Genomic DNA, 25,946 nt, shown 5'->3' on the forward strand with positions numbered 1-25,946 from the left:
TTTATGTGATGATATAAGTGATTCATATGCTTTTAACGAACAATTTTAAATTTCCACGTGCCTTCTAGAATTAGAAGAAAAGTTTACTTTCCGTGTTTTGAGTTCCAATGGAAGTGTAATATGATACAGTGTTTAGGAACCTTTTATCCTTTTGCCTGTGTAACCCATAAACCAAGTAGTTTTTACCTCTGTAGAATGTCATGCACTGTGGGGCAGTGGGCTGTGAGAAACAGCTGGGCGCCTGTCCGAACACATGTTTCGAACCCCTGACCCTCAGAGGACCGGAAGGTGTTCTGCGTTGTCACTCCTGGCTCCTGGTTCTTTTCACTCAGTCTCAGCCCCCACAACCTCTCCCACAGAGAGGTCTATGGCCACTGGTCCCATAGGAATAGTGCCTCAGGCTCTCCCACATGCAGATTAGGCATCTCCAAGTCCTTGGACCAAGCCAATAGGGGTTATCAGATGCCAGACCCTAACACCCAAAAACTGCATATATTGACCCTACTCAGGAGAAGTAAAGGTGTGCGAGAATCTTCCTGAGAATTTCTGTTGCAAGAGCGGTAACACTAGAGCTGTAAAACTTGGGAAGAGCCTTCGGGACCCTCACTGCCACCTGCCAGCTCAGCACAGAGAGGCGAGTGCAGCACCTGGGAGTAACCAGGAAGCTACAGCTGACTGCCGAGAAGCGGGCAGAGGCAGCAGCGAACCCTCCCTGCTCACACTCTGTCCCCAGCAAGGCAGGAGATCATCTCGGGACACCCTCTGGAACGAGACCCCGAAATGCACAACTGTTATGATCCATGCTTACTAATGAATGTTAATTATTTATACTCCTCCACTACCAACAGCCTGCCTTGCCTTCTACACATCTACCTGCAAGTCTCTGAACTCTGGATCCATGTTTTATTGTCTCTAGCACAATATTCTCTAACTGTAATATCTCCTTCTTCCCAGTCTGGAATGCCCCCTCTAGCTCTTGCTCTAGATTTGCAGTTTGTATGTGCTTTTTCCTATACTCAAACCAGTACATTTATACATTAAAGTATAAGTGATCTTAAGAACAGCTCTTTAAAAAAAAAAACCTAATTCTAAATTCTATGTAGGCACAAATTTGATTTTGATATTCTCATGTATTTGTATACATATATTTAATGTATGCATTTCATGTATACCTCCTAGAATGTTGTTATATATATTTTCAACAATATGTACATTTTAATACTTATTCTGCCTATATAACCAACATATAAATTTACAACAATACTGCCCAGTATTTAATTACCCACTATCAAGGGAAAAAAGCACCCATATTTCAACAAACTTTTTTTTTTTTTTTTTTTTTAGGGTTTTCGAGACATGGTTTCTCTGTGTAGTCCTGGCTGTCCTGGAACTCACTCTGTAGACCAGGCTAGCCTTGAACTCTCGAACTCAGAAATCCGCCTGCCTCTGCCTCCCAAGTGCTGGGATTAAAGGTGTGTGCCACCAATGCCCGGGTTGGCTTTTTCTTTTTAAAAAAGATTTATTTGGGGCCAGAGGAGAGATGGCTCAATGGTTAACGTGAGATTCTGAGTTCAATTCCCAGCAACCACTTAATGGCTTACAACCATCTATAATGAAATCTGGTGCCCTCTTTTGGTGTGTCTGAAGACAACAACAGTCCACTCATACATAAAATTGTTTTAAATCTTAAAACAATTTTTTAAAAATTATTTTTTAAACATATGTTCCTGTGTGTGGGTATGTACACTTGAGGGAAGGTGCTCACTGAGGCTAGAGGCTAGATCCCCTTGAAACTGGAGCAATAGGCAATTGTGAGCCGTGGGACATTGGTATTAAAAAATTCAACTCAAGCCCGGTGGTGGTGGCACACGCCTTTAATCCCAGCACTTGGGAGGCAGAGGCAGGTGGATTTCTGAGTTTGAGGCCAGCCTGGTCTACAGAGTGAGTTCCAGGACAGCCAGGACTACACAGAGAAACCCTGTCTCGAAAAACAAAACAAAACAAAACAAAACAAAAAAAATTCAACTCAAGTCCTCTGCAAGAGCTGTGTGTGCTCTCTTGGCCACTAAGCCATCTCTCAAGGCCTTTTTGGTCCTTTTTGGATTGGTTGCTGTGAGTCTCCTGGTTTGTTGTTTGTTTAAAAAAAGCACTAATACATTTGCAGTTCTGAAGTTGAGTTCGTGTTTGAGAAGGTCTGGTGGCGTGTATTTACAAACTTCAGAAGCTGAGGCAAGAGGATTATGAGTTGGAGACCAGCCTGAGCTATACAATAACATTTTATCTCAAGAATAAAAGAATTTAATGATGATGAGAAAATACATTAACTTAAAAAAATGTCTTGTTTGCTTATTGATATTCTGGTTTGGTCTTCTGGAGCCTATCACAAACTTCAGTATAAAACAAAACAGGGCCGATTTATGTTATATTACTGTAAATTCCTATTACAAAGGGACATGTGCAACATTTTGTGGACTAACAGGATACATCCATTCATACGATCAATAAATAAGTAGTTTGGTGTTCTGGAATGACCTAGCCTAGGAATGACATAGCCTAGGCTCTGTGTGTAGCTGAAGCAAAAAAGCAAACTTCCTCCGACCTCCAGTTTGTCACAGAACTGACCATAATTAAATGTGCTATCCTGATGGGCTGCCTGGTGTCTTACTTCCCAAGCCAGGCTCCCACAGACCGAGGGGCGGGCTCGGCAGCCATCTTTGTGTAGGGCAGCTCCCACGTGCCGTGGCGTCCGCCGCCATCCTTCTGCCGGGCGGCGCTTCTGCCGGCGTGCGGGTCGGAATCCGCAGTGGTCTGTGGGTGATGGAGCGGCGGGCGGGCTGTCGGCTTAAGCCATGGATGCTGTTACTGCTCTTGTTCTCGGTGCAGGGCCGCCAGAAGGACTCAGGTGGGCTCCGGGCAGGGCCGAGTCTGCCGCCGAGGCTCGGGGTCCGCTCGGGTCCCTGGGTGCTCGCTCTGTTCCCCGGCGCGCGGAGGATGCTGTGCGGCTGCATCGCGAGCTGGGCAGCGGGAGGGGGGTGGGGCGAGCATAGGTTTTCTGGTGGGCCTCTTCTGGTCCTAGACCCTGGAGAGTAACCCTATCCTCCAGAATTGGGGATGGTAGGAAGAGAGGGATGTTCTCTGTTTACAGCAGAATGCTGTTCTGTGCCTCCCCGGAGGAGGGAGGCACTTAGTTGTTAGGATACAATAGATGAGGGAAGATTACGTCCAAGAGTTTGCATTGATTGTTTCTATGAGGCTCAGTTTGATTAGGTGAGAATCCATGTCGAAGTCCAATGTCTCCATAGCCTATTGAAGGCCGAACATTAAGCTTGTGACTTTTCCAATTTCTTAGATACCTGATGGCGCAGGTAGAGGAGCAGACTTGACTCAAGCCCCGACAAGTTACACAAAGAATCCTTGGCATTTCCACTACTGGGAAAGGAAGGGGATTTCTCCAAGTGTTGGTCTTCTGTTGCTTCTGCCTGCTGCTTGCAAATACGAATGCCAAGGGTAGTCTGTTAACTCTCATTTCCTTCACTCTTTGAAGGCTCAAAATGGAAAGTATTTATTGACCAAATTAACAGGGCTTTGGAGAATTATGAACCATGTTCAAGTCAAAACTGCAGCTGCTATCACGGGTGAGTTCATGGATGTGTCTCTGAGAGCTGGATTCTTGTCGTAGGGAGCTCCCCTAAGTCCTTTGAGTTCTCCACATAGCCTCTATTCCCTATGGTATTTAGCAGCGTGTGCTTTCTATTTCTCCTGAAAGCTTCCTAGGGCCAGAATCTATATCTTGTTATTATTGTCTCTGGTGCTAGTTGTTTGAAAGTTCATCAGCTAAGCAGCGGTCATAACTCTTCATCTTTTATTTGATCCCTCAAAGATTCACCTGATGCTGATGATGCTTACTGAAACTCACTCTGTGCTGAATTTGAAAAGGGATGTGATTTATTCCCTGGTTACTGCAGCCTATGCTCAGCATCAGTATGAGTTTGGTATTTTTCAGTTACTCATGGTGCTCTTGGAGGAGAGTTGCTCATTCCTGTCCACTGCTCTTCCCCCTGCTTAGTGTGTTCTCTAAACAAAACACTGGGAGATAGATGGGATGGCGGCAGTCTCTTGGCCTGCTTTGGCTCCATGTTTTCCATTTTTGCACAGCGTCATAGAAGAGGACCTGACTCCTTTCCGAGGTGGAATCTCCAGGAAGATGATGGCCGAGGTGGTCAGACGGAAGCTAGGAACCCACTACCAGATCATTAAGAACAGATTATTCAGGGAAGATGATTGCATGTTTCCCTCCAGGTATCCTGTGGTGTCCTCTAACAGAGTTATTACTTGCAGGCTGACTTGAGAGCACTCCTAGGAACCAGCTAGAGGATTAACAAGTGCATCTTTGGTCACATTTCAGTATTGATAAACTAACCTTGCCTGGGATTTTTTTTTTTAAATACCAGCTATTTTAAGTAAGCCTAGTATGCATAATTAACTCTGATGGCTTTATCTCTGTCCCTTCTCTTCTTTGTCTGTTTCCCCAAGCTGTGAGGAGCAGGCTAATGAAACCTGGCAGGGTGACCTGGGCTACAGGGGGAAGTGAAGCAGAGAGATTTGTGAATGTCTGTTGTGGGCCAGGTCTGCTTTCATGGCTGCATAGTAATAACTCATTGTACAGATTTCTTCATTTAATCCTCTATCAGAATGTTTAAATTACTGCTTACAGCACCCCTGCAAAGTTTGACTAATCGGCCATTGCTGTATTGAGCATTCTTCTGCATATACCCTTGATCTTGCTGGTCATGTACATGCATGTATACATGTGGGCTAAATTCCCAGAATAACTAGGCTAAGTGATACATTTTGGTTTTCTTTCCCATGCTTTTAAATGATACTGTAATTGATCAATTTACTAATTTATTTGAGACAGCATCTCATTATGTAGCTCAAGTTGGCTTGGAACTTGCTACATAGACCAGGCTGGCCTTGAACTCAGAGTTTCAACTGTTTCCACCTCCATAGTTCTAGGATTAAAGGTGTGTGCCACCATGTCTGGCTTACATGCTCTTAAGTAGACCTCATACCCTCTAACACAATCCTGTGTATTAGACTTTTAAAATCTTTGTCGATCAGCTTGTTAGGTGTTGTTTGGCTTCTTTGACACTTCCTTATTACTGATACAGTTGAGCATGTGACGTTTATGAACCATTGACTTTACTTTTGTAATTATCAACTTGTATATACAACTGTTTTAGCCTCGAACCGTGGCTGTAATGCTGGGTCTCGGGGAAGTCTGAAACCACATGGTCTATATGCTAAGTTTCAGACTAGCCACGTTGCCAGAAAATCCTGATCAGTCTGTCAGATGTTCCTCCAGAATGTTGCTGGTTAGGATCTCAAGAAATAGGGCAGAAACAAGTTAAGCATTTTTCCTTTCATTTATTCATTCATAAATAAATTTTCTGAGGCTGCTCAGGGAGTCCCGTCCAAAAGTCTTGTGGTCTTCATGATTGTGTCAATGCCATTTCTGTCTTACAAAACTAATTTTGATAATGATCTATGTTTAGGTTTTAGGTATGAAAAGTTTCCTTCCTCAAGATCTAATCACAGTAGAAGGAAAGATGGTATCAGAGTTAGCTTTCTGATACTGTCGAGGAACATCTGAGACAAGTAACTATGGAGGGAAGGTTTACTGTAGCTCACGGTTTCAAGGCTTTCGGTCTGTGTTCAGATGGCTGTCTTGCTTTTGGGGTCTGTAGTTACGTAGCACAACCTGGAGGTTAGTATAAGGCAGAGCAACCTGCTTACCTCCTGTCACTCGGGAACGTGAGGAGGTGGTGGGGGAAGGAAGAGAGAACACAACAGCTTACAGTCTCCTTTGAGAGTATTTTGAGCTGTGATCTAAAACCACCTACCTCTTAAACATTTACCATCACCTCCCAGTCAGGCAAAGCTGAGGACCAAACTATAACAATGTCCGTGGGAAGGAAGGCCAAGGAACTCAAATAGAAAATAAAGCCTTCTAGTTTCTGTATTAAAATTTGCATCTCGTCTGCTAATTAAACTATTCTGTGTCGAGGAAATTAAAACCTGGTAGCAAATAGAGAAGGTATATGGGTAGAAATGGAATTCTAAGTTAGGATTGTTGGAACAAATTAGCGATGAAGGGTAACCTGCCCCATGTAGTCCCTTTAGAAGCATTGCTTCCAGGGGACTGCAGTGGGCTGGTGATCTGGGCGCTAGCTCACCTCACTTTAATGCCAGGATCCTTCCTACACAGGTACTGCTCTGATGATCTTGTGTTTTTGTCTGGTTAACAGATGTAGTGGCGTGGAACACTTTATTTTGGAAGTGATCCCTCGCCTCCCTGACATGGAAATGGTAATCAATGTCCGAGATTATCCTCAGGTTCCTACATGGATGGAGCCTGCCATCCCCGTCTTCTCCTTCAGTAAGGTGAGCACAGGAAGGGGCACTTGGGAGGTAGGTGGTCCTCCCGTATGAGTAAGAGATCTCCCTTGGCAGTCTGATGCGTGTTAGTGAGGATGAGACCGGAGATCCAGGAGTGAATTTAGTCTGTGTTAATTTAGTCATAAAATAAGACTGAAGAAATAGAATTGGTAACCCATATGTAATGTAAGATGCCCTCAGTGTCCAAAGCTAGGGCTAGGGAGCGAGGTGCCTCAGGAACGTAGAACATTCAGAGAAGGGTCCAGGAAAGCTCATACTATTAGGAAATGTTTCCATTGGAAAAAATACTTCTCACATTCCTATAATAGGTACAGTAGCCACAGTGCTAAGTACCGTCTGTCCTATTGATGTCTCTGTCCCAGGCACCCAGCATAGCTGACACTGACTGTGAAGGTGCTGAGTAACTCCACGTGATTTGTGCCTAAACAGCACATTGTTCAGATAGGCCTAGGGTAGCCAAGAGGGAGTTGGTGGGGCGGGCTCCTACTGGGGAGGATAGATGTAATGGATAACAAGCACAGACTTGGAGAATTTGAGGCAGAAAACAGCTTGTCTGTGCTCAGCTTCATGCAAATGGTATATTGACACGTTGGGCCTTCTGTGGAATCCAGGCATTCTAAGTGGGGTAGGGAGGGAGGCTTGAAGAAGAAGATCCATAACCTTTGGGAAAAGGAGCATGTGTTCTGGTTTGGTTTCTTCAAAGCAGTGTTCTTACTTTGTGTAGTTGTTTTTGTGTGGGGACTATTGCACATGGATGTATGTATGTGTACATAGCGGCCAGAGGTCAGCCATTGATGTCATGCCTTAGGAGCTGTCTGTCTCTGGCCTGGAGCTTACTGATTAAGCCACTTGGGGGCAAGGTGGGCGGCGAGCCCCAGGGATCCACCTTGTGCCACGGTGCCCAGCTTCTTGTAGGTTTGGAGGCTGGAACTTTGATCTTCGATGCTATCAAGGCAAACACTTCTGCACCGCCTCTCGGCCACCCTGTTTTTTCTTTGTCACGGTTATGTTCTCTGTAGACTTTATTTCCTGCATTGTTCAGTGGTTCACGCTGATTTCTCGGTAGTGCCTGGTCCCAGCGTGACCACGGGTCTACTCACTCGTTTTCAGCTCTACTTCCCTCCGTTTCTCACAGTCACTGACTGCACTGTCCAAGGGAGAAATTCGAGTTTGCCAGCCTTGGCTAACTGTGGAGCTTTGATGGGAAGGCTTGATGAGACAGACAGATGTATGCTGTTTTCTAAGTATTTAAGAGACTCAGTCAGCGCCTCACACAATGAGATGTGCATTGCAATGAAGAAACAGATTAGAGGCTTACAGGTAGTCATGAAATAGAGTAGAGGTAGCCATGAAGAGGGAACAGAGGGTTTCAAATTTTACCAAACATATGTGAGCTGGACTTGGTGGCATCTGGCTGTAATCCTAGCACTGAGGAGGCAGAGGTGAATGGATCACTACATTTGAGGCCAGCCTGGTCTATATAGTAAATTCCAGGCCAGCCAGGGCGACACAAGATCCCATCTCAAAACAGTAACAACCAGCTCTTCCCACAAGATGTTTGTGACTAGACTGCACCTGTATTCTTCTGTTTTGCCCTTGGCCCTTCTGATCAATGAGCAGCCGAGAGCCAGTGTGAGCTCAACAGTGACACACACAGGGTTGGATAACACCAGATCGTGCTTACTAAATATTCACCACACACTGCTTTCTCTCTCTCTTTTTCTTCTTTTTCTTCCTCCTCCTCTTCCTTCTTTTCCTTCTTCTCCTTCTCTCTCTGTGTGCATGCTCTTTCTCTCTTTCTCTTCCCCCTGGCCTCTATCCTTGGGGCTAGTGGACTCATCTGAGAGCAGCTTCCCAATAAGCGTGCCTTTAATATAAAACATATATCTAAAGGTTTGGGGGCTGGAACTTTAGTCTTCAGTGCTCTCAAGGCAAACACTTTCATGCTGTCTCTCCACCACCCTGTTTCTTCTTTGTCACAGTTTACTTTCTCTCTAGACTTTATTAAATACTGCATTGTTCAGTGGTTCATGCCGATTTATAATAATAATATATATATTATATTCATTGCATAACAACCTTTTAAAATATTTTAAGTCATTTTGTATTGAAAATCAACCCATAGATAGAATTTGGGGTATCATTTCCCCCATGACAAGGAGATTAAGGCATAAAGAACACTCACTTATAGCAGTGAAGGGCAAGGGTCAGCATTCAGACAGCCGTAATTAGTGGTATTTCCTGATTCTTACTCTCAAAATACCCCCTGGGAAAGAACTAAGAACGGGTAAGGCAGGGAAACACCAGGATATAACAGTAGTTATGTTTTGACAGAACAGATTATTCATAATTGGGAATATTATTTCTCACACACTTTAAAAAAAAAAAAAGAAACCCTCCAGAATTTTGAGGAACTGAAAAACTTGACCTTAATGATTAACATGATTAAAATTTCTGGAATTCAGGGGTCTATCACTTTTTTTTGAGACAGGGATGTCCTGGAACTCACTCTATAGACCAGGCTAGCCTCAAACTCAGAGATCTCTTGGTGAGTCTGTTATTTTGAACCCATGGTAATTCTTGCCTTTAATACCTGTAGTCTAGACATAGGTGATGTTTTGTCCTGTGGTGCTGGGTATTGAACTCAGGTCTTCATTTATGCTAGGTAAGTGCTGTATCACTAAGCTGTATTGTATTCCCAGATCTAATGCCTAGAATCTAGACTTCTAGACAAAGAAAAACACTTTCTGGCAGGTGGGCACTGTGAAGGCATTTGTCCCAACTCTATATAAAGAATGCAGCCAGCTACTTCTCATTCTCTCCCAAAACTTACATAGAATGCCTTTCTGTTTCCTTCAAAGACATCGGAGTACCATGATATCATGTATCCTGCGTGGACATTTTGGGAAGGGGGCCCTGCTGTGTGGCCACTTTATCCTACAGGTCTTGGACGGTGGGACCTCTTCAGAGAAGATCTGTTAAGGTAGGTCCTTTAGAAAGGGTTTGCTTTTTCCTCTTTGTGAGTTTTCTTGAAGTAAGCAGTAGAATGTAGTCATTAATTTAAGATTACTGCCTAGGCTCAAGAGATGGCTTAGTAGGTAAGAGTTCTTGCTGTATAACACGAGGATCTGAGCTTGGATCTGTAGCATCCATGTAAAATTCAGGCATGGTTGTGTGTACCTGTAACCCCCAGGGTTCAGGGGGCCAAACAGAGACAGGTGGATCCTGGGAGCTCGCTGGTGAGCTAGTCTAGTCAAAATAGTGAGCATCCGTTTCAGTGAAAGACTATGTCTCAAGGGAATAAAGACTGACATCTGTCATCTTCCTTTAGGCCAATATGTAGTTACAGGTGACTGTACACAATGATACACAGACACACAGACACACAGACACACACACACATACAAAATAAAAGCCAGGAGACTATTAATAGCGTAAGCAGTTTTTCTTGTATATAAATATTCATGTTGGGCCTAAGGTTATATTTTAGTTGGTAGACCACTTTCCTGGCATATGTGAAGCCCAGGGTTTGACCCTCAGCACTACATAAACTGGTTATGGTGGCTTATACCGATAATCCCAGTGCTGGGCAGATGAAGATGGGGGTTCAAGGCCGACCTCAGCTATGCAGTGTGTTTTAGGACAGCCCTGAAATCATAAGACCGTCTCTGAATGGAAAAATCACTGTCAAAAAGGGGCAGAAGAATCTCCCCTAGATTGTCAGCAGGGCCTCCAAGGAAAGGGTTTTAAAGATCATTTTCTATGTGTCTTAAGTGTCTCCATCCATGTTTGCATGTGTACTACATGTATGCATGCCTAGTTCCCCTAGGCAGAAGTTAGAGGACGACACAGATCCTCTGGACCTGGAGTTGTAGATGGTTCGTGAGCTGCCTCGTGAGCACTGGGAACTGAACCCGGATCCTCTGCAAGAGCACCAAGCACTCTTGAGCACTGAGCCACCTCTCCAGCCTATTTTCTTTAGTTATTTTAACACTTTAATCATTCTTTAAGAGAATAAACTTTTTTTTTTTCTTACTCAGTATCCCATCCTGACCTCAAACTCAAGTTATTCTCCTGTTTCACTCTCTCTGGGATCACAGACATGAGCCACCATACTTTTAATCACTATCATATTGAAAATAAATCAACTGACCTTATTGTAAGGAGGGATAGATAATTTATTGAAACAGGGTCTCACTTTGTAACCCAGGCTGTCCGTGAACATGCCATTAGCTCAGGCTGGGCTCAAACCCCCTAATCTACCTGGATACTGAGCTTTGCCCTCCCAAATGATAGAATTGAAGGTAGCTACTCCTCTGCCTGCCTTTTAAAAATTACTTGGAATGTACTTGGTATTTGGTGCTAATGGCGGGTTGTGGATCCTTAGGTATATTAAGGACAACTGTATTCCAGATCCTTTCTGTTCATAATGGATGCATGCCTTAGCCTATTGATTCTATTCTACTGTACTTTTCAGGGTCTGATTATCCAAACTTCCCACACCAGGTACATATTACACTCATGATTTATACAGTGTTTGTGTTCCTCCGGTGACTCTCTGCCCATATAATCAATCTTGCAATACAGAACAAGGTCACCTTGAATTGACATTTTCCTGCAAGTGTGACCTAAGATTCAAAGGGGACTGTAAAAACACAGAAAGTGTTAAAAACAAACAAACAAACCAACCAACAAACACACACACACCAGATGGCCTGCCTTCTGTTACATCAAGGCTAGCATGCTTGTCAGTCTTGGTAATCCTGGTATTTGGGCTGGGTAATTCCTTGTGGTGAGGAGCTGGCCTGTTCCTTACAAGATACCTAATACCTCTTGCCTCTGCCCACTAAATGCCAGTTACAGTTCCTCAGAAATGTTTCCAGATGTAGCCACATGTTCTATGGGTAGGTAGGAAAACAGAATCAGTGCCCACGAGGGCTGCAGATGTGGTTTAGTGATAGAGCGCATGCCCAGACTGCCTCAGTGTCTGGCACTATGAAAAGGGGAGGAAGACCCAGCTATGAGGAGAATTGAACAGAAAGCAGACATAGCCCAGGTTGACCTCAAATTCCCTATGCAGTTGAGGATGACTCTGAATGATTCATCTTTCTGCTTTTACTTCCTAAGTGCTGGGGTTATAGGTATGTACCACCATGTAGAGCTGTGGAAAAGAAATTCTTTTTCTTTCTTTTTAAAATTATTTCTTACATTTAAATTATGTGGGTCTCTGTGTGGGGTTACGCACAATGCAGAGGGCAGAAGAGGGTGTTGGATGCTCTGGAGCCGGAGTTTCAGTTGGTTGTGAGCCATCAGACGTGGGTACTAGGAACTGAACTCAGTTCTTTGTAAGAGCGGTACATGCTCTTAACCATTGAGCTTTTTTCTTTTAAGACTTACTTATTTTTTATAAATGAGAACACTGTAGCTGTCTTCAGACACCAGAAGAGGGCATCAGATCCCGTTACAGATGGTTGTGAGCCACCATGTGGTTGTTGGGAATTGAACTCAGGACCTCTGGAAGAGCAGTCAGTGCTCTTAACTGCTGAGCCATCTCTCTAGCCCCAGGAACTTCTTCACTGGAGGCTAACATAGCTGTTGTGGGTAAGGAGATGCCAGATATTATGCTTTTGGTCTTATGCTTTCATCTTTATGTTTTACCATAGAATTTAAAACAATGTTTGTGTCTTTTCCCATTGAATACAAAAAGACAGAACCCTCCAATCAGTGTATAGTGTTTATACTTCCAGGGAATAAGACATAGTTCTGGCCTTGGACTGGAGAATCAGGTAAAGTTGTCACAAGGGGTGGTACAGGCCTGCCATCCTAGCATTCAGGAAGCAGAAGCAGGTGGGCCTCACTATAAGTTCAAGGATAGCCTGAGCTAAGTGGTGAGCCCTAGGCCAACAAAGGCTATGTAGTGAGAGCCAATCTCAAACAAAACAAAAAGAAAGTACTAGCCAGGCCTGGTGGCAAACACCTGGTGTAATCCCAGCAACTTGGAAGGCTGAACCAGGACATCAAGACCAGCCTGGGCTGCTGGGCTACATAGCCTTCGGTACACAGTGTGCAGTGTGATCCTATTCCAAAATGAAAGGAAAGACGGGACTGGAAATGTTGCTTAGTTGGTGGGCTGCTTCTCCAGCACACACAGAGTACTGGTTTATTTCTCAGCACCACAGAAAGCCCGGCAATATTGGCACTCCCCTATCTCCTAGCACTTGGGAGGTAGAGGGAGAAGGAACAAGAGTTCAAGGCCAGCCTGGGCTACAGGATGGAAAGTAAAGGGTGAAAGGGTGGGCCAGGTTAGCTGGGGGCCTTGAAAACCCCAGGCATTTCTCTTAGTGAGTGAAGGAGAAGCTTGGCACTGAACCCTTCCTAGACCTCCAGAGTCCATAGCCTGTGCTCTCCGTTTCTAGAACACAGACCCTCATCTACTCCAGTTTAGCCTTCCTCTTCACTGAGGAAGATGCCGCAGTGTCTTCTGTGCAGGGTAGGGCGGGGAGCCTCTGCAAAGGCAGTTAAAGTGATGTGCGCTAGGAGTTACAGCCAGGAAGGCTGGCCACGATGATACTTGCTAACTACTGTGTTTTCGGGACTCTGCTGTTTTGAGAGCACTTCATGAAGCTTTAAGAAGCCCAAGGTCCTTTTAGATAGCAGAGTACATCCCCCTGGTGATCCTTGCTTTATTCCCAAAACATGAGTTCCCTTTCACTCAGTTCCTTTGTGTTTCTTGTCACATGCTAGTTTTATTAATAGCCTTCTGCTTAGAGAGGGAACCTTGTCTGTGCCAGCTCAACAGTCCTGTACGTGCTGCTTGGACCCTGTGCACTTTGCTTTTGTAAGTTAATGTTACTGGATTGGTGAATTTGTAGCTATTCCTAGCAAGCTCCTTCAGACATTGAAATGCTAACAAAAGGGGTCAATGGTTTTGTTCATGGCTTGTTTTAGTGGCCTTGAATGGATTTATTTAAAGGTACAACATCACAAACTAATCTTCAGAAATGGTTAAAACGTACATAGTCTAGGGAAAAGCCCCAAAACTAATCAAAAATCTGTATTTTTAGGTCAGCAGCGCAATGGCCATGGGAAAAGAAAAATTCTACAGCGTATTTCCGAGGATCAAGGTGATTATATTTTCTGACCTGTAATAATGATCTTCCAAGCAGTGGGTAAAATTATGTTACCCTAGGGGTATAATGTGTCTTATTGCTCAAAGGAAAAGCTAAGATAATTAAAAAATTAATGTGGAATGGTGGCCAGGCATAGTGGTGCACATTTGTAATCTTGCACTCAAGAGACAGAGGCAGGATGTCTTTAATGTTGGGTTCCGGGCCAGCCTGGTCCACATAGTGGGTTCCAGGATGTCCTGATCTGAATAGTGAGTTCCATGCCAGCCGCCACCACCACCACAACCACCACCACCAGAAACTTGGACTAGCAGGATCTTAAACTACAGAATTCAATTGTGGTGGTTAGTTTTTTGTCAGCTTGACCCAAGCTAGAGTCACCTGGGAGAAGGTAACTTCAGTTGACAAAATACCTCAATGAGACTGGTGGATAGACATGTCTGAATGGACATTTTCTTGATTGATTGGTGATTGACGTGGGAGGGCCTAACCCATGGTGGGTAGTGCTTACCCTGGGTTTGTGGTCCTTGGTCCCAGCGGCTGATGGGGCTGGAGAGATGGCTCAGTGGTTAAGAAAAAGCACTGACTGCTCTATCAGAGGTCCTGAGTTCAATTCCCAGCAACCACATAGTGGTTCATAACCATCTGTAATGGGATCTGATACCCTCTTCTGGTGTGTCTGAAGATAGCTTTCAGTGTACTCATATACATAAAATAAATTAATACATCTTTAAAAGAAGAAAAAAGGAAAAGCAGATGAACTTGATCCTGACCCTGGAAACAAGGCAGTAAATGGCTTTCCTCAGTAGTTCCTGCTTTTGCCTGAGTTCCTCCCCTTATTCCCTGAAAGATCAGCTATGATGGGGACATGTAAGCCGATTGGACCCTTTTCCCCAAGTTGCTGTTGGTCACGGTGTTATCAATCGATATTCATAGAGTGCCACCTGTCGAGCAGAGTGGGTGTCCTTTTCCTGTTTACAGTTCCCTACAAGTAGCTTTTCACTGTGCTTCAGTCTCAGGTGGTTAACACAGCCAGAGTCGTCATCAGGTCTCAGGACTGGACTTCCTGGTCCTCAGACCTTGTGACTGCCGCACAATGCTTAATGTCATAGACTGAGGCTAGGAGAAATGGAGCAGAAGGAGAGGAAAATGGGGAAGCTTGGCTGTGGTGTTCTGCTTCATATCCCCATGCTGAGGAAAGCACCTGCTGGGTAACCGCAGGGTCAGCATCTGTGGGATGGGTAAAGAGGGAGACCGTGAAGGGAGAAGAGTTATAGTTGTGGTGGTGGTGTGCTGTCTATCAGAGTTACCCGTTTTCTACCCACTGGACAGTGGACGTGAAAATACAGATGGGCCTAACACCCATCCTACTGTCTAATGACCTGATTCTCACCTTTGTTGCTATGGAACAGAGACTATCCTTGAACTTGAGACCTGCTTGCTTTCCAAGTAGCTAGGATTATAAGCATGTAGTCACTGTGCCTAGCTCTTGCCTTTTTTTTGTTTGTATATTTTAAGATAGGGTCTCACATGGTAGCCCTGGCTAGCCTGGAGCTCACAGAGATCTTCCTTTGCCTCCTGAATGCTGGGATGAAGGGCATGTGCTACTATGCCTAGCTTGGTTTTCAGATTTAAGTGTTATACTGGCCTTTACAGTGCATATGCAGCAAAGGCCATGCAGCTATTCTGGTAGGTAGCAATTATATAGCCACACAGCTGTGGATAGTAGTGATAATAAGCATTGGATGAACCTAAAGAAAGGAAAACCATTCTCTGAAAGAGAGATATAGTCACCAGAACATCATTGTCTTAGGTAGGGTCACTATTGCTTTGACAAAAAACCATGACCAAAAGCAACTCGGAGGAAAAAGTTTATTTCACGAACAGTTCCGTGTAACAGTTCATCATCAAAACAGTGAGGACAGGATCCTGGAGGCAGGAGGTGATACAGAGGCTATGGAGGGTGCTGCGTACTGGCTTGTTCCTCCTGGCTTGCTCAGCCTGCTTTCTTATATAAGTCAGAACCACCACCCCAGCCAGGGGTGGGACCACCCACAGTGGGCTGGGCCTCCCCTGTCGGTCACTAATTAAGAAAATGTCTTAAGCAGGATCTTATGGAGGCATTTTTCTCAGTTGAGGCTCCCTCCACTCTGATGACTCTTGCTTTTGACAGGCTGACATAAAACTAGCCAGTACAGTCATACTCTTAAGATCAGATGCAGGCCAGATGTGGTAGCACACACTTAGAATACTAGTGACTGAGAGTTCACTAATCAGGATTACGAATTCAAGGCCACATTTGGCTATATAACGAGTTGGAAGGTAGCATGCTGTCTCAGGGTTTTACTGCTGTGAACAAACACCATGACCAAGGCAACTCTTATAAAGGATGACATTTAATTAGGGCTGGCTTACAGGTTCAGAGGTTCAGTCCATTATCATCAAAGCAGAAGCATGGCAGCATCCAGGCAGACATGGTGCAGGAGGAGCTGAGAGTTCTACATCTTGTTCCGAAGGCAAACAGGAGAAGGCTGACTCTCACATGGTTAGCAGGAGGGTCTCATTGCCCAACCCCACAATGACACACTTCCTCCAACAAGGTCACACCTCCTAATAGTAGTACTCCCTGGGCTAAGCATATTCAAACCACCACAAATGGGCTACCTGAGATCCCGTTTTAAAATCAACAATGAACCTGGATGTAAGCAAAGAAAGACCCAACACTCCCTGTCTTTGATGGATAAAGAGGGATAACCTGAACATCTAAGATGTTACACTGCCCAGGATTTTCTTCACTAATGTCCCAGATCCAGTGAACTGTCCGATCTGTCCCAGTGGGATAGCTGGCACTAAATGCTGCGTAGGGATTGGGAACATTATGGTGTAGGCTACATAGATTTATGTTCTGTATTTTTTCTGTAGGACAAGCCCAGAAAGAGATCCTCTCATTCTCCTATCTCGGAAAAATCCAAAACTCGTCGATGCAGAATACACCAAAAACCAGGCCTGGAAGTCTATGAAAGTAATCAGCAACCGTCTGAATCGAACCACAGCAGTGCTGGCTCTCAGAACGTTGCCGTCTGGGTAGAGTTTGAGATTAGGCCTCCTGTCAGTGGTGAGATGAGCGTAGAGCAGGTGCTATGCACTGCTGTTAGCACTACATGTAAATAGCCGTCTCCCAGGCTTGACTCGCCCTGCTCTGCTGAGCGGCAGTAACTCTGAAGAGTTGAGCGTATATGCTTTTCCTGTGAGCGGCTAGATAGTAAATGTGGGGCTCCCTGAGTCACTCCTGCAAGGCCTGCTGTAGCAGCATGAGAGTAGCAGAGGCAGCTCTCACAGAGCGACTATTCCTAGTTACTATTTATGGGCACCGAAATTTGAATTTCACATGAAATGTGAATTTCATGTGAAATTTAAATTTTATGTAATTTTTTTCTTTATATTTTGTTGTTTGTTTTTATTTTTGAGACAGGGTGTTATTATGTAGTTCTGTCTGTCCTGGAACTCACTGTGTAGAACAGGCTGGCCTCAAACTCACAGAAATCCATCTCCCTCTTCTGAGTTCCTAGGATTAAAGGCATGTGCCACTATACCTGCATATCATGTAATTTTCCCTTTTTTCCTCCCCAGTCACTAGAAAATGAAAATATCTAGTCCCTGAGTTCTATACCACTATGTGGTGCTGTGGGCTATGGTTTACCAATCCCTGGTTTACATGGGTTCTCGATGGCTTTAGAGTGCATCCCGAGAGCTAACATGACATATCAGTGAGCTAAATGACTAAATCTGGGACCCAGGTTCCAGGACTCTTCATTTCATTAAAATCAGAAAAATGTGGCCTTTAGCTCTGAGGTCCATCTGTCCTGACTGTGACTTCTTGCTATAAGAAAGAACTTAAAGTCCTAAATTCCTCATTTGCAATTTCAACACAGCATATAAAGAAGAAAGCTTCGAGCTTCATGGAGAAAACCTCAGTATATATCTGCAATGGATGCATGTTTTACATAAGTTTCATTTGTACATTTTTTTTATGTTGGTATACTGGGGTTTGAACCCTTGCCTTAGAATGCTAGACAAACACTCTATCCTTGAGCTATATACCCTTGAGCTATATACTATTAGCCTATTATTTTTTAACTTAAGATTTTTATTTTATGAGTATGAGTGTTTTGCCTGCAAGTATGGATGTGTGCATGTATATGTGCCTGGTGACTGCTGGAGTGACGGACATTTGTAAGCTGCCACGAGGATGCTTGGGATTGAGCCCAGCTCCTCTGCAAGAGCAGCAGATCCCATTACAGATGGTTGTGAGCCACCATGTGGTTGCTGGGAATTGAACTCAGGACCTCTGGAAGAACTGTCAGTGCTCTTAACCTCTGAGCCATCTCTCCAGCCCTCAAGTACTCTTAACTACTGAGCCTCCTCTCTAGCCTCATCCTCAGCCTGTTTTATACAGTTTTAATCAAACAGGAACAAATGAGCTTAAGAAACTTTGGATAACAAAACTATGCATAAGAATTCAAGGGCATCCTTACTCAGTTAGTGACGTTGAGCCTAGCCTGGGCTATGAAACCCTATGAACAACAAGACAGGGAAAGGACAACAAAACCAAAGAAATGAAAGAGTACATTAATTCAGCACACATGTGGTCAGCGTCTTCTGTGGAGGGAGAGAGGGAAGAGAAAAGGGTCAGCCAGAGGATGGGCAGCTCCAGATGACTGCTGCCAAGTAGGGATAAGAGCTTGGTGTGCAAGATCTCTGTCTTAGTTAGGGTTTCACTGCTGTGAAGAGACACCATGACCAAGGCAACTCTTGTTAAGGAAAACATTTAACTGGGGCTGGCTTACCTTTTCAGAGGTTCAGTCCCTTAGCAGCATGGTGAGAAGCATGGCAGCATCCAGGCAGACATGGTGTTTGAAGGAACCAAGAGTTCTGTCTTGGGGGGACTCTAATGCACTGGGCGAAGCTTGAGCACTTGGACACCTCAAAGCTTGTCTACACGGTGACATGCTTCCTTCAACAAGACCTCACCTATTCCAACAAGGCCACACCTCTTAATAGTGCCACTCCCTGTGGGTCAAGCGTATTCAAACCTATTAGTGCCATTTCCCATGGTCCCAGCATATTCAAACCATCACAGTCTGCTTTATCATCGTCACCACCACCATCATCATTTTTTCTTGGGGGAAATTTAGAAAGCTGGGTTTTCATTATTGATGGATTGATTTTGAGATAGAGTCTTCTGTAGCCTAAGCTGGCCTTGAGATTTTTTTTAATGTAGTTGAGGGTGACCTTGAACTCCTGATTATCCCCGCCTTCACCGTCAGTTGAATTTCAACAGTAAAATCCCCCTTTGGGATTACAGGAATGGTCTGGGCTGCCAAGCCAGGCGGCTTTTGTGAGAGGTATCATGCCACCTAGTGAAATGGTAGCAGTGACTTGCATATTTATTTGTAAATACTTTCCAGGTCCAACAAATGTCTTCGTCAGTTACAACCATACACCCCGTAAACCAGCACTTATGGTCTTTTGCGCAGGTAAATGCTATTGCTAGTGGTAATAACTTCCTATTCCCCTACAGGATACTTTGGGAAAGCCAGCTGCTAAGGATGTGCACCTTATAGATCACTGCAAATACAAGTAAGACTTGCACTTAACTTCTCTCTCCCTCACCCTCTCCCTCTCCTTCCCCCCGTCCTTGCTTTTCTTTCTTTTTTCTTCCCCCCCCCCCCCCCCCACTTTGATTTCTCTGTTGTAATCCTGGCAGTCCTGGAACTCACTCTGTAGATCAGGCTGACCTTAGAGATCCACCTGCTTCTGCCGCCCCCACCCACCCTAGCTACTTATTTCTATGCTGCCTTTGAAATACTTCACTTTTTCGAGACTTTCATCCTAAAGTATCATGTCAATTAATTTGGTTGGCTTTTACTGGGGCCTGCAGGGCACTGACCTGAGTCCTGTGGGGACTATAGAGAAGAGTGAAACATGGTTCCTTAACTGATTGCCATTGATTAGTGTGTCAGGATCACCTCTCTCCACAACACTTGCCCCCATAGTTAGGTTACGTGTATCCCGGTCGTAGCTGTTATAATGAGGGCTATAGCGATAACACAGTAGTAGACATATTCTACTACCTAGGAGGTTCATTCCCATTGTGTACCAAACAGACAAACATCATAATGAAGTACCAGCACTAAGAATTAGCTCATAAGGTAACCTGAGGCTTGGAGGACAGTTAGGATGGGACTTGGAGGTAAGGACAATGACTATACCCAGCAGGAGCTCCTCTGGGTATAGGGTAGGGTAGGTGCTCCTCTGTTAGAGATGGGTACATATATGAGAAGTGCTGAGAAGAGAGCAGCCTTTTCTTAGAGGGCTTTTCCAGGGAGCTTCTCTTTGAGGATCGATTAGCTTAGGCTTGTTCTCCTACACTTGAGAAGAAGAGGGTGATGTCTGGGACGAGGGGCCTCCTTGACTTGACACAAGGGGAAACAGAAGGATTGGGAGCCTGACTTCCTGGATAACTCAGTATATACAACTAAGGACGAGCTTGAGCTCCTGGTCCTCTGTCGCCACCTTCCGAATGCTGGGATTACGGGCATGTCCCCTTGTGTCCACTGTGGAGTTTTTTCTTTTTAAAATATATTTTTACATGTATTTATTTCATGTTGAGTGCATGTGTGCCATTGCATACATGTGGAGGTCACACTTCTACAACAGAGAGTGGCTCTCCCCTTCCACTCTCTGGGCTCTGGAAATTTAGTGCGAGCACCTGTGGAGCCATTTTTACAGCCTGGTTTTTGTTGTTGTTGTTGTTGGTAGTGGTGGTGTTTTCTTCTTTGTTTGTTTTTTGTGTTTTTTAATTTTTTTATTTATTTTATTTTTTTACTTTTTGGGTTTTTTGTTTTGTTTTTAGTTTTTGTTTTTGTTTATTTGTTTGCTTGTTTGTTTTTGGGATTTTTTTGAGACAGGGTTTCTCTGTATAGCCCTGGCTGTCCTGAAACTCACTCTGTAGACCAGGCAGGCCTCGAACTCAGAAATTTGCCTGCCTCTGCCTCCCAAGTGCTGGGATTAAAGGCGTGTACCACCACTGCCTGGCTAAGCTACTTTTTGTTTTTAATGTACATCATTGAACAAAATTTTTCATGTATGTCTGAAATCTACAAAAACCAAGCCAAACCAAAACCTACTATTTCTTTCTGAAATACTATTTCCTATCTGTTTTCCACGCAGCACAGAGCTGCTGGCCTCATATAGCTCTTTCTGGAGAAATTATTTCTTCTTGTTTACCTGACATTCCTGGAACAACGTGCAGCGCCAACCCAGGAAAAGCAAGGAATTTATGGAAACTCCACAGATACATACTGATGTCTCCTTGAAGACTGAGAATAGGGCTCAATGCCTACAGTCTCAGCACTTGGGAGGCTAAGGCAGGAGGATTTCTGTGAGGCCAAGGCCAGCTCAAGGTAAAACATGAGGCCATGTTATAGTTGGGGTTTCTATTCTGTAATTAAACACCATGACCAAAATCCACTTGGGGAGAGTTTATGTCAGTTTATACCTGATAGTTCATTCTCCAGGGAAATCAGGGCAGGAATTCACGGCAGAAACCTGCTTGCTTCCCATGGCCTGCTCAGCCTCCTTCCTTATACAGCCCAGGACCACCTGCCCATGGGTGGCACCGCCCACAGTGAGCTGGACTCTCCCATGTCAGTCAAGGAAGTGCCCTACAGACTTGCCTATAGGCAAACTGATAGAGGATGCTTCTCAACTGAGAATCCTTCTCAAATGACTCTAGCCAGCATATCCTGTCTCAAACAATAAGATAAAAGATATACTTAGGGAAGGAGGGAAGTCATAAAAGCAGAGATGGGAGTGAAGGACAGGGGGAATGGGGAAGGTCCTGTGCTGTGGTAGCAGCTGTACAAAATGAAGTGTGCTTTCTTCTCTTTTTCAGATACCTATTTAATTTTCGAGGTGTAGCTGCAAGTTTCCGGTTCAAACACCTCTTCTTGTGTGGGTCGCTGGTCTTCCATGTTGGCGACGAGTGGGTCGAGTTCTTCTACCCACAACTAAAGCCATGGGTTCACTACATCCCAGTCAAGACAGACCTCTCCAATGTCCAGTAAGCACACATCTTAAGTGCAGCCACTTATATTCTCAGGATGATTTCATTTTCAAGTGAAGTTTCTTCCTGCTTGAAATATTTGGTCTGTTGTGCATTATGTAGGTAGGTTATAAATTTAAGTTGAGGTGCTTTAATTTAAAGTGTCGTTTCTAACATAACATGTAGATGAACTGAAAAGACTTTGATCTTTCAACAACTGAGGGTAGATTTGGTCTTGTCATGTTGTCATTAGGATTTCAGATAGAGCATAAGAGTTGGCCCAAGTGAAGCCCTGGGAGCTAGTCGTTTTCATGATGGGAGGAGATAGGAAAAGGTATGAAGGACCAGAAACGTGAACCCAGTTCCTGCCTCTGGCTAGAACAAGAATTTGGAGACAAGTTTGAAATTTAAGTTTTTTATTCACATATTGGGTGGGGACCCAAGGGAATGAACACCTGTGAAAGAGCATATACACATGCCACTGCATATGTGTGGTGGTCAGAGAACTTCCGGGAGTCTGTTCTTGCCCTCCACCTTGCTGAGGCGGGGTCTCTTGTTTCAGCTGCTGTGCTGCATGCTTGTCTTGCTGGCCATGGAGCTTCCAGCTGCTTTCCCACCTCTCGCTGAAGGGGCTAGATCCCAGCCTTTTACCTAGTTTTCAACGGTGGACTCGGCTTGTCAGGCTTCTGCTGCCATTTTTCTGGCCCCAAAAATTATTTTTCACACTTGATTTTTTTTTATGATTATTGTCATAAAATATATTTTTCAAAAATATATCCCAAGCTTATATAGTAGAATTAGCATAATAAATAATAGCGACAGCTAACAATCTGTCTTTAATTTATTTATTTATTTATTTTTTTGAGACATGGTTTTGTATAACTCAGGCTGTCTTCAAACTTGTTATATAGTTGAGGTAGCGTTAAACTTCTGACCCTCCTGCTTCTACCTTCCGAGTGCTGGGAATAGCAGCATACACCAGCCCCACACCATTCCTGACTTTGTTTATTTAGCTTTTTTCTTTGCTATTATTTCTTTAGCCACCCTGATCTTTTTGCTTTAAAGAAATTATGTACAAACTACATATCTACAGACTTACCAGTTGTCTTTCTGACTTGGTATTAATGAGAGTGATCTATATTTTAAAAGCTCATGATTTTTGTGTATGTATTTCTCTGTATGTTCATGCGCATATGAAGGCCAGAGCTCAGCCTTACCTGGTACTCTTCAGGGGCCATACATTTTGTTCTTTTTGAGACAGAATCTCTTTCACTGGGACCTTGGGCTTGCCATTAGAGTTGGCTACAGGCCAGCAAGCTCCAGGGATCCATTGGTCTCTACCTTACTAGCACAGGAATTAAAAGCACAAGCCACCATACCTGGCTTCTACTGTGGGTCTTGATCTCTGAACCCAGGTCCCTGTGCTTGAGTGGTGAAGACATTAGCAGCTAAGCCATTCCCCCCAGCCTCTATAATGTTGTGGTTCTTGTCCTTTTAGGGAGCTGTTACAGTTTGTAAAAGCAAATGATGATATCGCTCGGGAAATTGCTGAAAGGTAAGCTCTATTCATTTGTCCTTTCTTGTCTGTCTTATCTATCCTAAAGTTTTGTACATATAGTTACCGTGATAATGTCCATACCTCAGCTTCATTACAAAGACAATCCAGAGTGAAAGCTGCCCTGGAGGCAAATAGTACAGGTTCACAAATGTTCCATAGCTGTACAAATATAGATTCCAGTTTATTTTATTTATTTATTTTATTATTATTTTGTTTTTGTTTCTGTTTTTTCGAGACAGGGTTTCTCTGTGTAATCCCAGCTGTCCTGGAACTCTGTAGATCAGGCCTCGAACTCAGAAATCTGCCTGCCTCTGCCTCCCAAGTGCTGGGATCAAAGGTGTGCGCCACTACTTCCTGGCCGGATTCTAGTCTTTTAAAGAAGAGTTACCTATTTTTAAATTGTATGTGTATTTGTGTGTCTTATGTGTGGGTATGTGCGTCAGTGCTAGTGCCCAGGAAGTCAGAAGCATAGAGAGCTGGAGTTAGAAGCATGCATGTTCCTTTGCAAGAGTAGTAACTCTTAACCACTGAAGCCCCTCTCCAGGCCCTAGACCTCAGTCTTCGAGGAACTAAGATAAATGTTTTTAGCTGGGCATGGTGACTTACCTGTAATCCCAGTAACGGAGAGACTGAATCAAGAGAATGACTTTGAGTTCCAGGATAGCCTGGGCAATGAAGTCAGTCATATGAAAGAGTCAGAAGTCTCAAACTCCAAACTAGGACCAAACAAAACAAAACAAAACAAAACAAACAAACAAAAAACCCAACAAAACTCAAGTGCTTAAAAATGAATATTAGCTGGTAATAATGCTTGCTTTTAAGAGACAAATGTTAAATTTATTGCTAAATACATACATATGGATATGATAGTTATGGGGTTGTTTGTGAGAGGCAGGTGAGTTAATTCAAATAAAATACTTGGAATGAGGCTCATGATAAAGTACCCAACCATATGTTGCCTGTGATATACAATATTCTTGTTAATCTTCTGTCTAGGGGAAGCCAGTTCATCATAAACCATTTGCAGATGGATGACATCACCTGTTACTGGGAGAACCTCTTGACTGAATATTCCAAATTCCTGTCCTATAATGTAACAAGAAGAAAAGATTGTTATCAGATCATGCCCAGACATTTGAAAACTGAACTGTAGTATATCCATCACAGGACCAGAATCCTGACAGTGGATCTGAGATGCTCTGTGCTGAAATACTATGATCATGACGCCTGTATCTTGAACACCTTTGGCCAAGCGAAACATCCATTTTTCCTTATCATGTTGAAGCCAGAGGGACTCTTGAGAAAGATCTAGATTGTGTGTAATGAGCAGAAATGAAACAGCTCAGCTCTTTGAAATCATGAAATAAGGATTTGGAACTGCATTCTAACTTTCATTTTCTTATGATCAATCACAGCTTGTGCCTCAGGTCATCCACATGTATCATCACTGTGAAATTGACTGGGTCCATGTGAAGATGCTCTTTGTCCTGTTATTTGGAGCAGACAATCCATCGTTTGGAACTAGTACAATACACTAGGAACTCTGAAGTTATTTTAGGCTTGACCTCTGTTGCTTTATTTCTATGTAGAAATCCTTTGGAGTTTGTGAAAAGTACCGCAGCGATCGCTTCCTCCAGAGTCTATGCCTATGCCTGTGCTCTCTTTTCTAAATGCATCAATTCTCTGGCTCTCAGGAGGTTTCCATAATGCCTCAGTTGCATGAGTAACTTCTGTAGTTGGATTTCAAATTCCCATTTTGTGCCTTCATGCCTTTTTCTCTCTAAAGGAGATGAAGAGAAATTTCCCAGTACATTCAGGAAGCAGTGTCATTAAAGAACTATGTCCCTAGCATTTCCGAAGGGAGGCAGGAAGATGAGTTTGTGGCCATCCTCAGCTACACAGGAGTTCAAGGAGCCTTGCTACGTGGGGTCCTGTCTCATAAATGCAAACTCACCTTTTGCACATCTTTTATTTTGCCATCTTAAATTAGTAGCAGCAGGACCACCTCAATTTTCAGAGACTACAACCTTCATATGTGAACACATCATGAAGTGGCAATTTATAGAGCATTCAGCTTTTGCTTTTACTCCGATATGAAGTATTATTGGAGTACTTCCTATTCCCCTTCTGAAAAAAGATGTAAGGACAGTGTATTTCTGCTAGAGCTCCAGTATTACCTCTGAACCTCATTCTTGGCAGTTGGCGGCCCATGCCTGTGTTGTGTGCCATTGTGCTGCTTTGTAGTCACTTGGCTGTCTCCCCATTGTTTTGTAAGCTTACTGATGGATGACAATGATGTTTCACTGCTCTTGATGTCTCCATTATCAGATAGTGCCTCTCACAGAATAATTACTGAACAATTCTTGGGGGAATGAGTGTGGGGGAATGAATGGATACACTCGCCTGGCTTAACTGAATTCTGTTTTTAAATTGCCTAGGTACTTGCTCCAGTGGGGATGAGATACATTGTAAGACATGAGTCAATACAGATCCTCACCTGTTCTCTCCAGTAGTAAGGAGTGAGTTACTCAGATCTTACACTTACCCCTGTACCTCACTGTAGATAGTATGAGAATGACGTGTAACAGTATGTAAAGTGTAACAGTATGTAAAGCGTATGCTTTTGAAAATGGTTTGTATGCTCACACTTCTGAAGATTTTGTTATTGGTAATACTAGCTTGGTCCCAAACTTAA

At 43.8% G+C, this 25,946-nt stretch overlaps 1 protein-coding gene across 1 annotated transcript; it reads left to right on the forward strand.

Annotated features, from left to right (window-relative positions):
• The first annotated feature begins 2,724 nt into the window (after positions 1 to 2,724).
• Poglut1 (protein O-glucosyltransferase 1) lies at positions 2,725 to 25,946 on the forward strand. The gene is made up of 11 exons (XM_028788162.1): positions 2,725 to 2,902; positions 3,545 to 3,635; positions 4,156 to 4,299; positions 6,309 to 6,444; positions 9,321 to 9,442; positions 13,524 to 13,583; positions 16,509 to 16,608; positions 19,168 to 19,226; positions 21,544 to 21,711; positions 23,192 to 23,248; positions 24,248 to 25,946. The coding sequence occupies exons 1-11, from the start codon at positions 2,818 to 2,820 to the stop codon at positions 24,402 to 24,404; spliced, it is 1,179 nt and encodes a 392-aa protein (XP_028643995.1). The 5' UTR covers positions 2,725 to 2,817; the 3' UTR covers positions 24,405 to 25,946.

Source organism: Grammomys surdaster, unplaced genomic scaffold, assembly GCF_004785775.1.
Source record: "Grammomys surdaster isolate TR1022 unplaced genomic scaffold, NIH_TR_1.0 125704, whole genome shotgun sequence".
NCBI classification, from domain to species: domain Eukaryota; kingdom Metazoa; phylum Chordata; class Mammalia; order Rodentia; family Muridae; genus Grammomys; species Grammomys surdaster.

What these genes read in the sequence shown, in the direction of transcription:
- Poglut1 (XM_028788162.1), top strand. Translation starts at nt 2,818, where the DNA reads ATGGAGCGGCGGGCGGGCTGTCGGCTTAAGCCATGGATGCTGTTACTG. An exon ending in ACAGACCTCTCCAATGTCCA is followed by an intron (nt 21,712 to 23,191) that starts GTAAGCACACAT and finishes TTGTCCTTTTAG; the next exon opens with GGAGCTGTTACAGTTTGTAA. An exon ending in GCTCGGGAAATTGCTGAAAG is followed by an intron (nt 23,249 to 24,247) that starts GTAAGCTCTATT and finishes TCTTCTGTCTAG; the next exon opens with GGGAAGCCAGTTCATCATAA.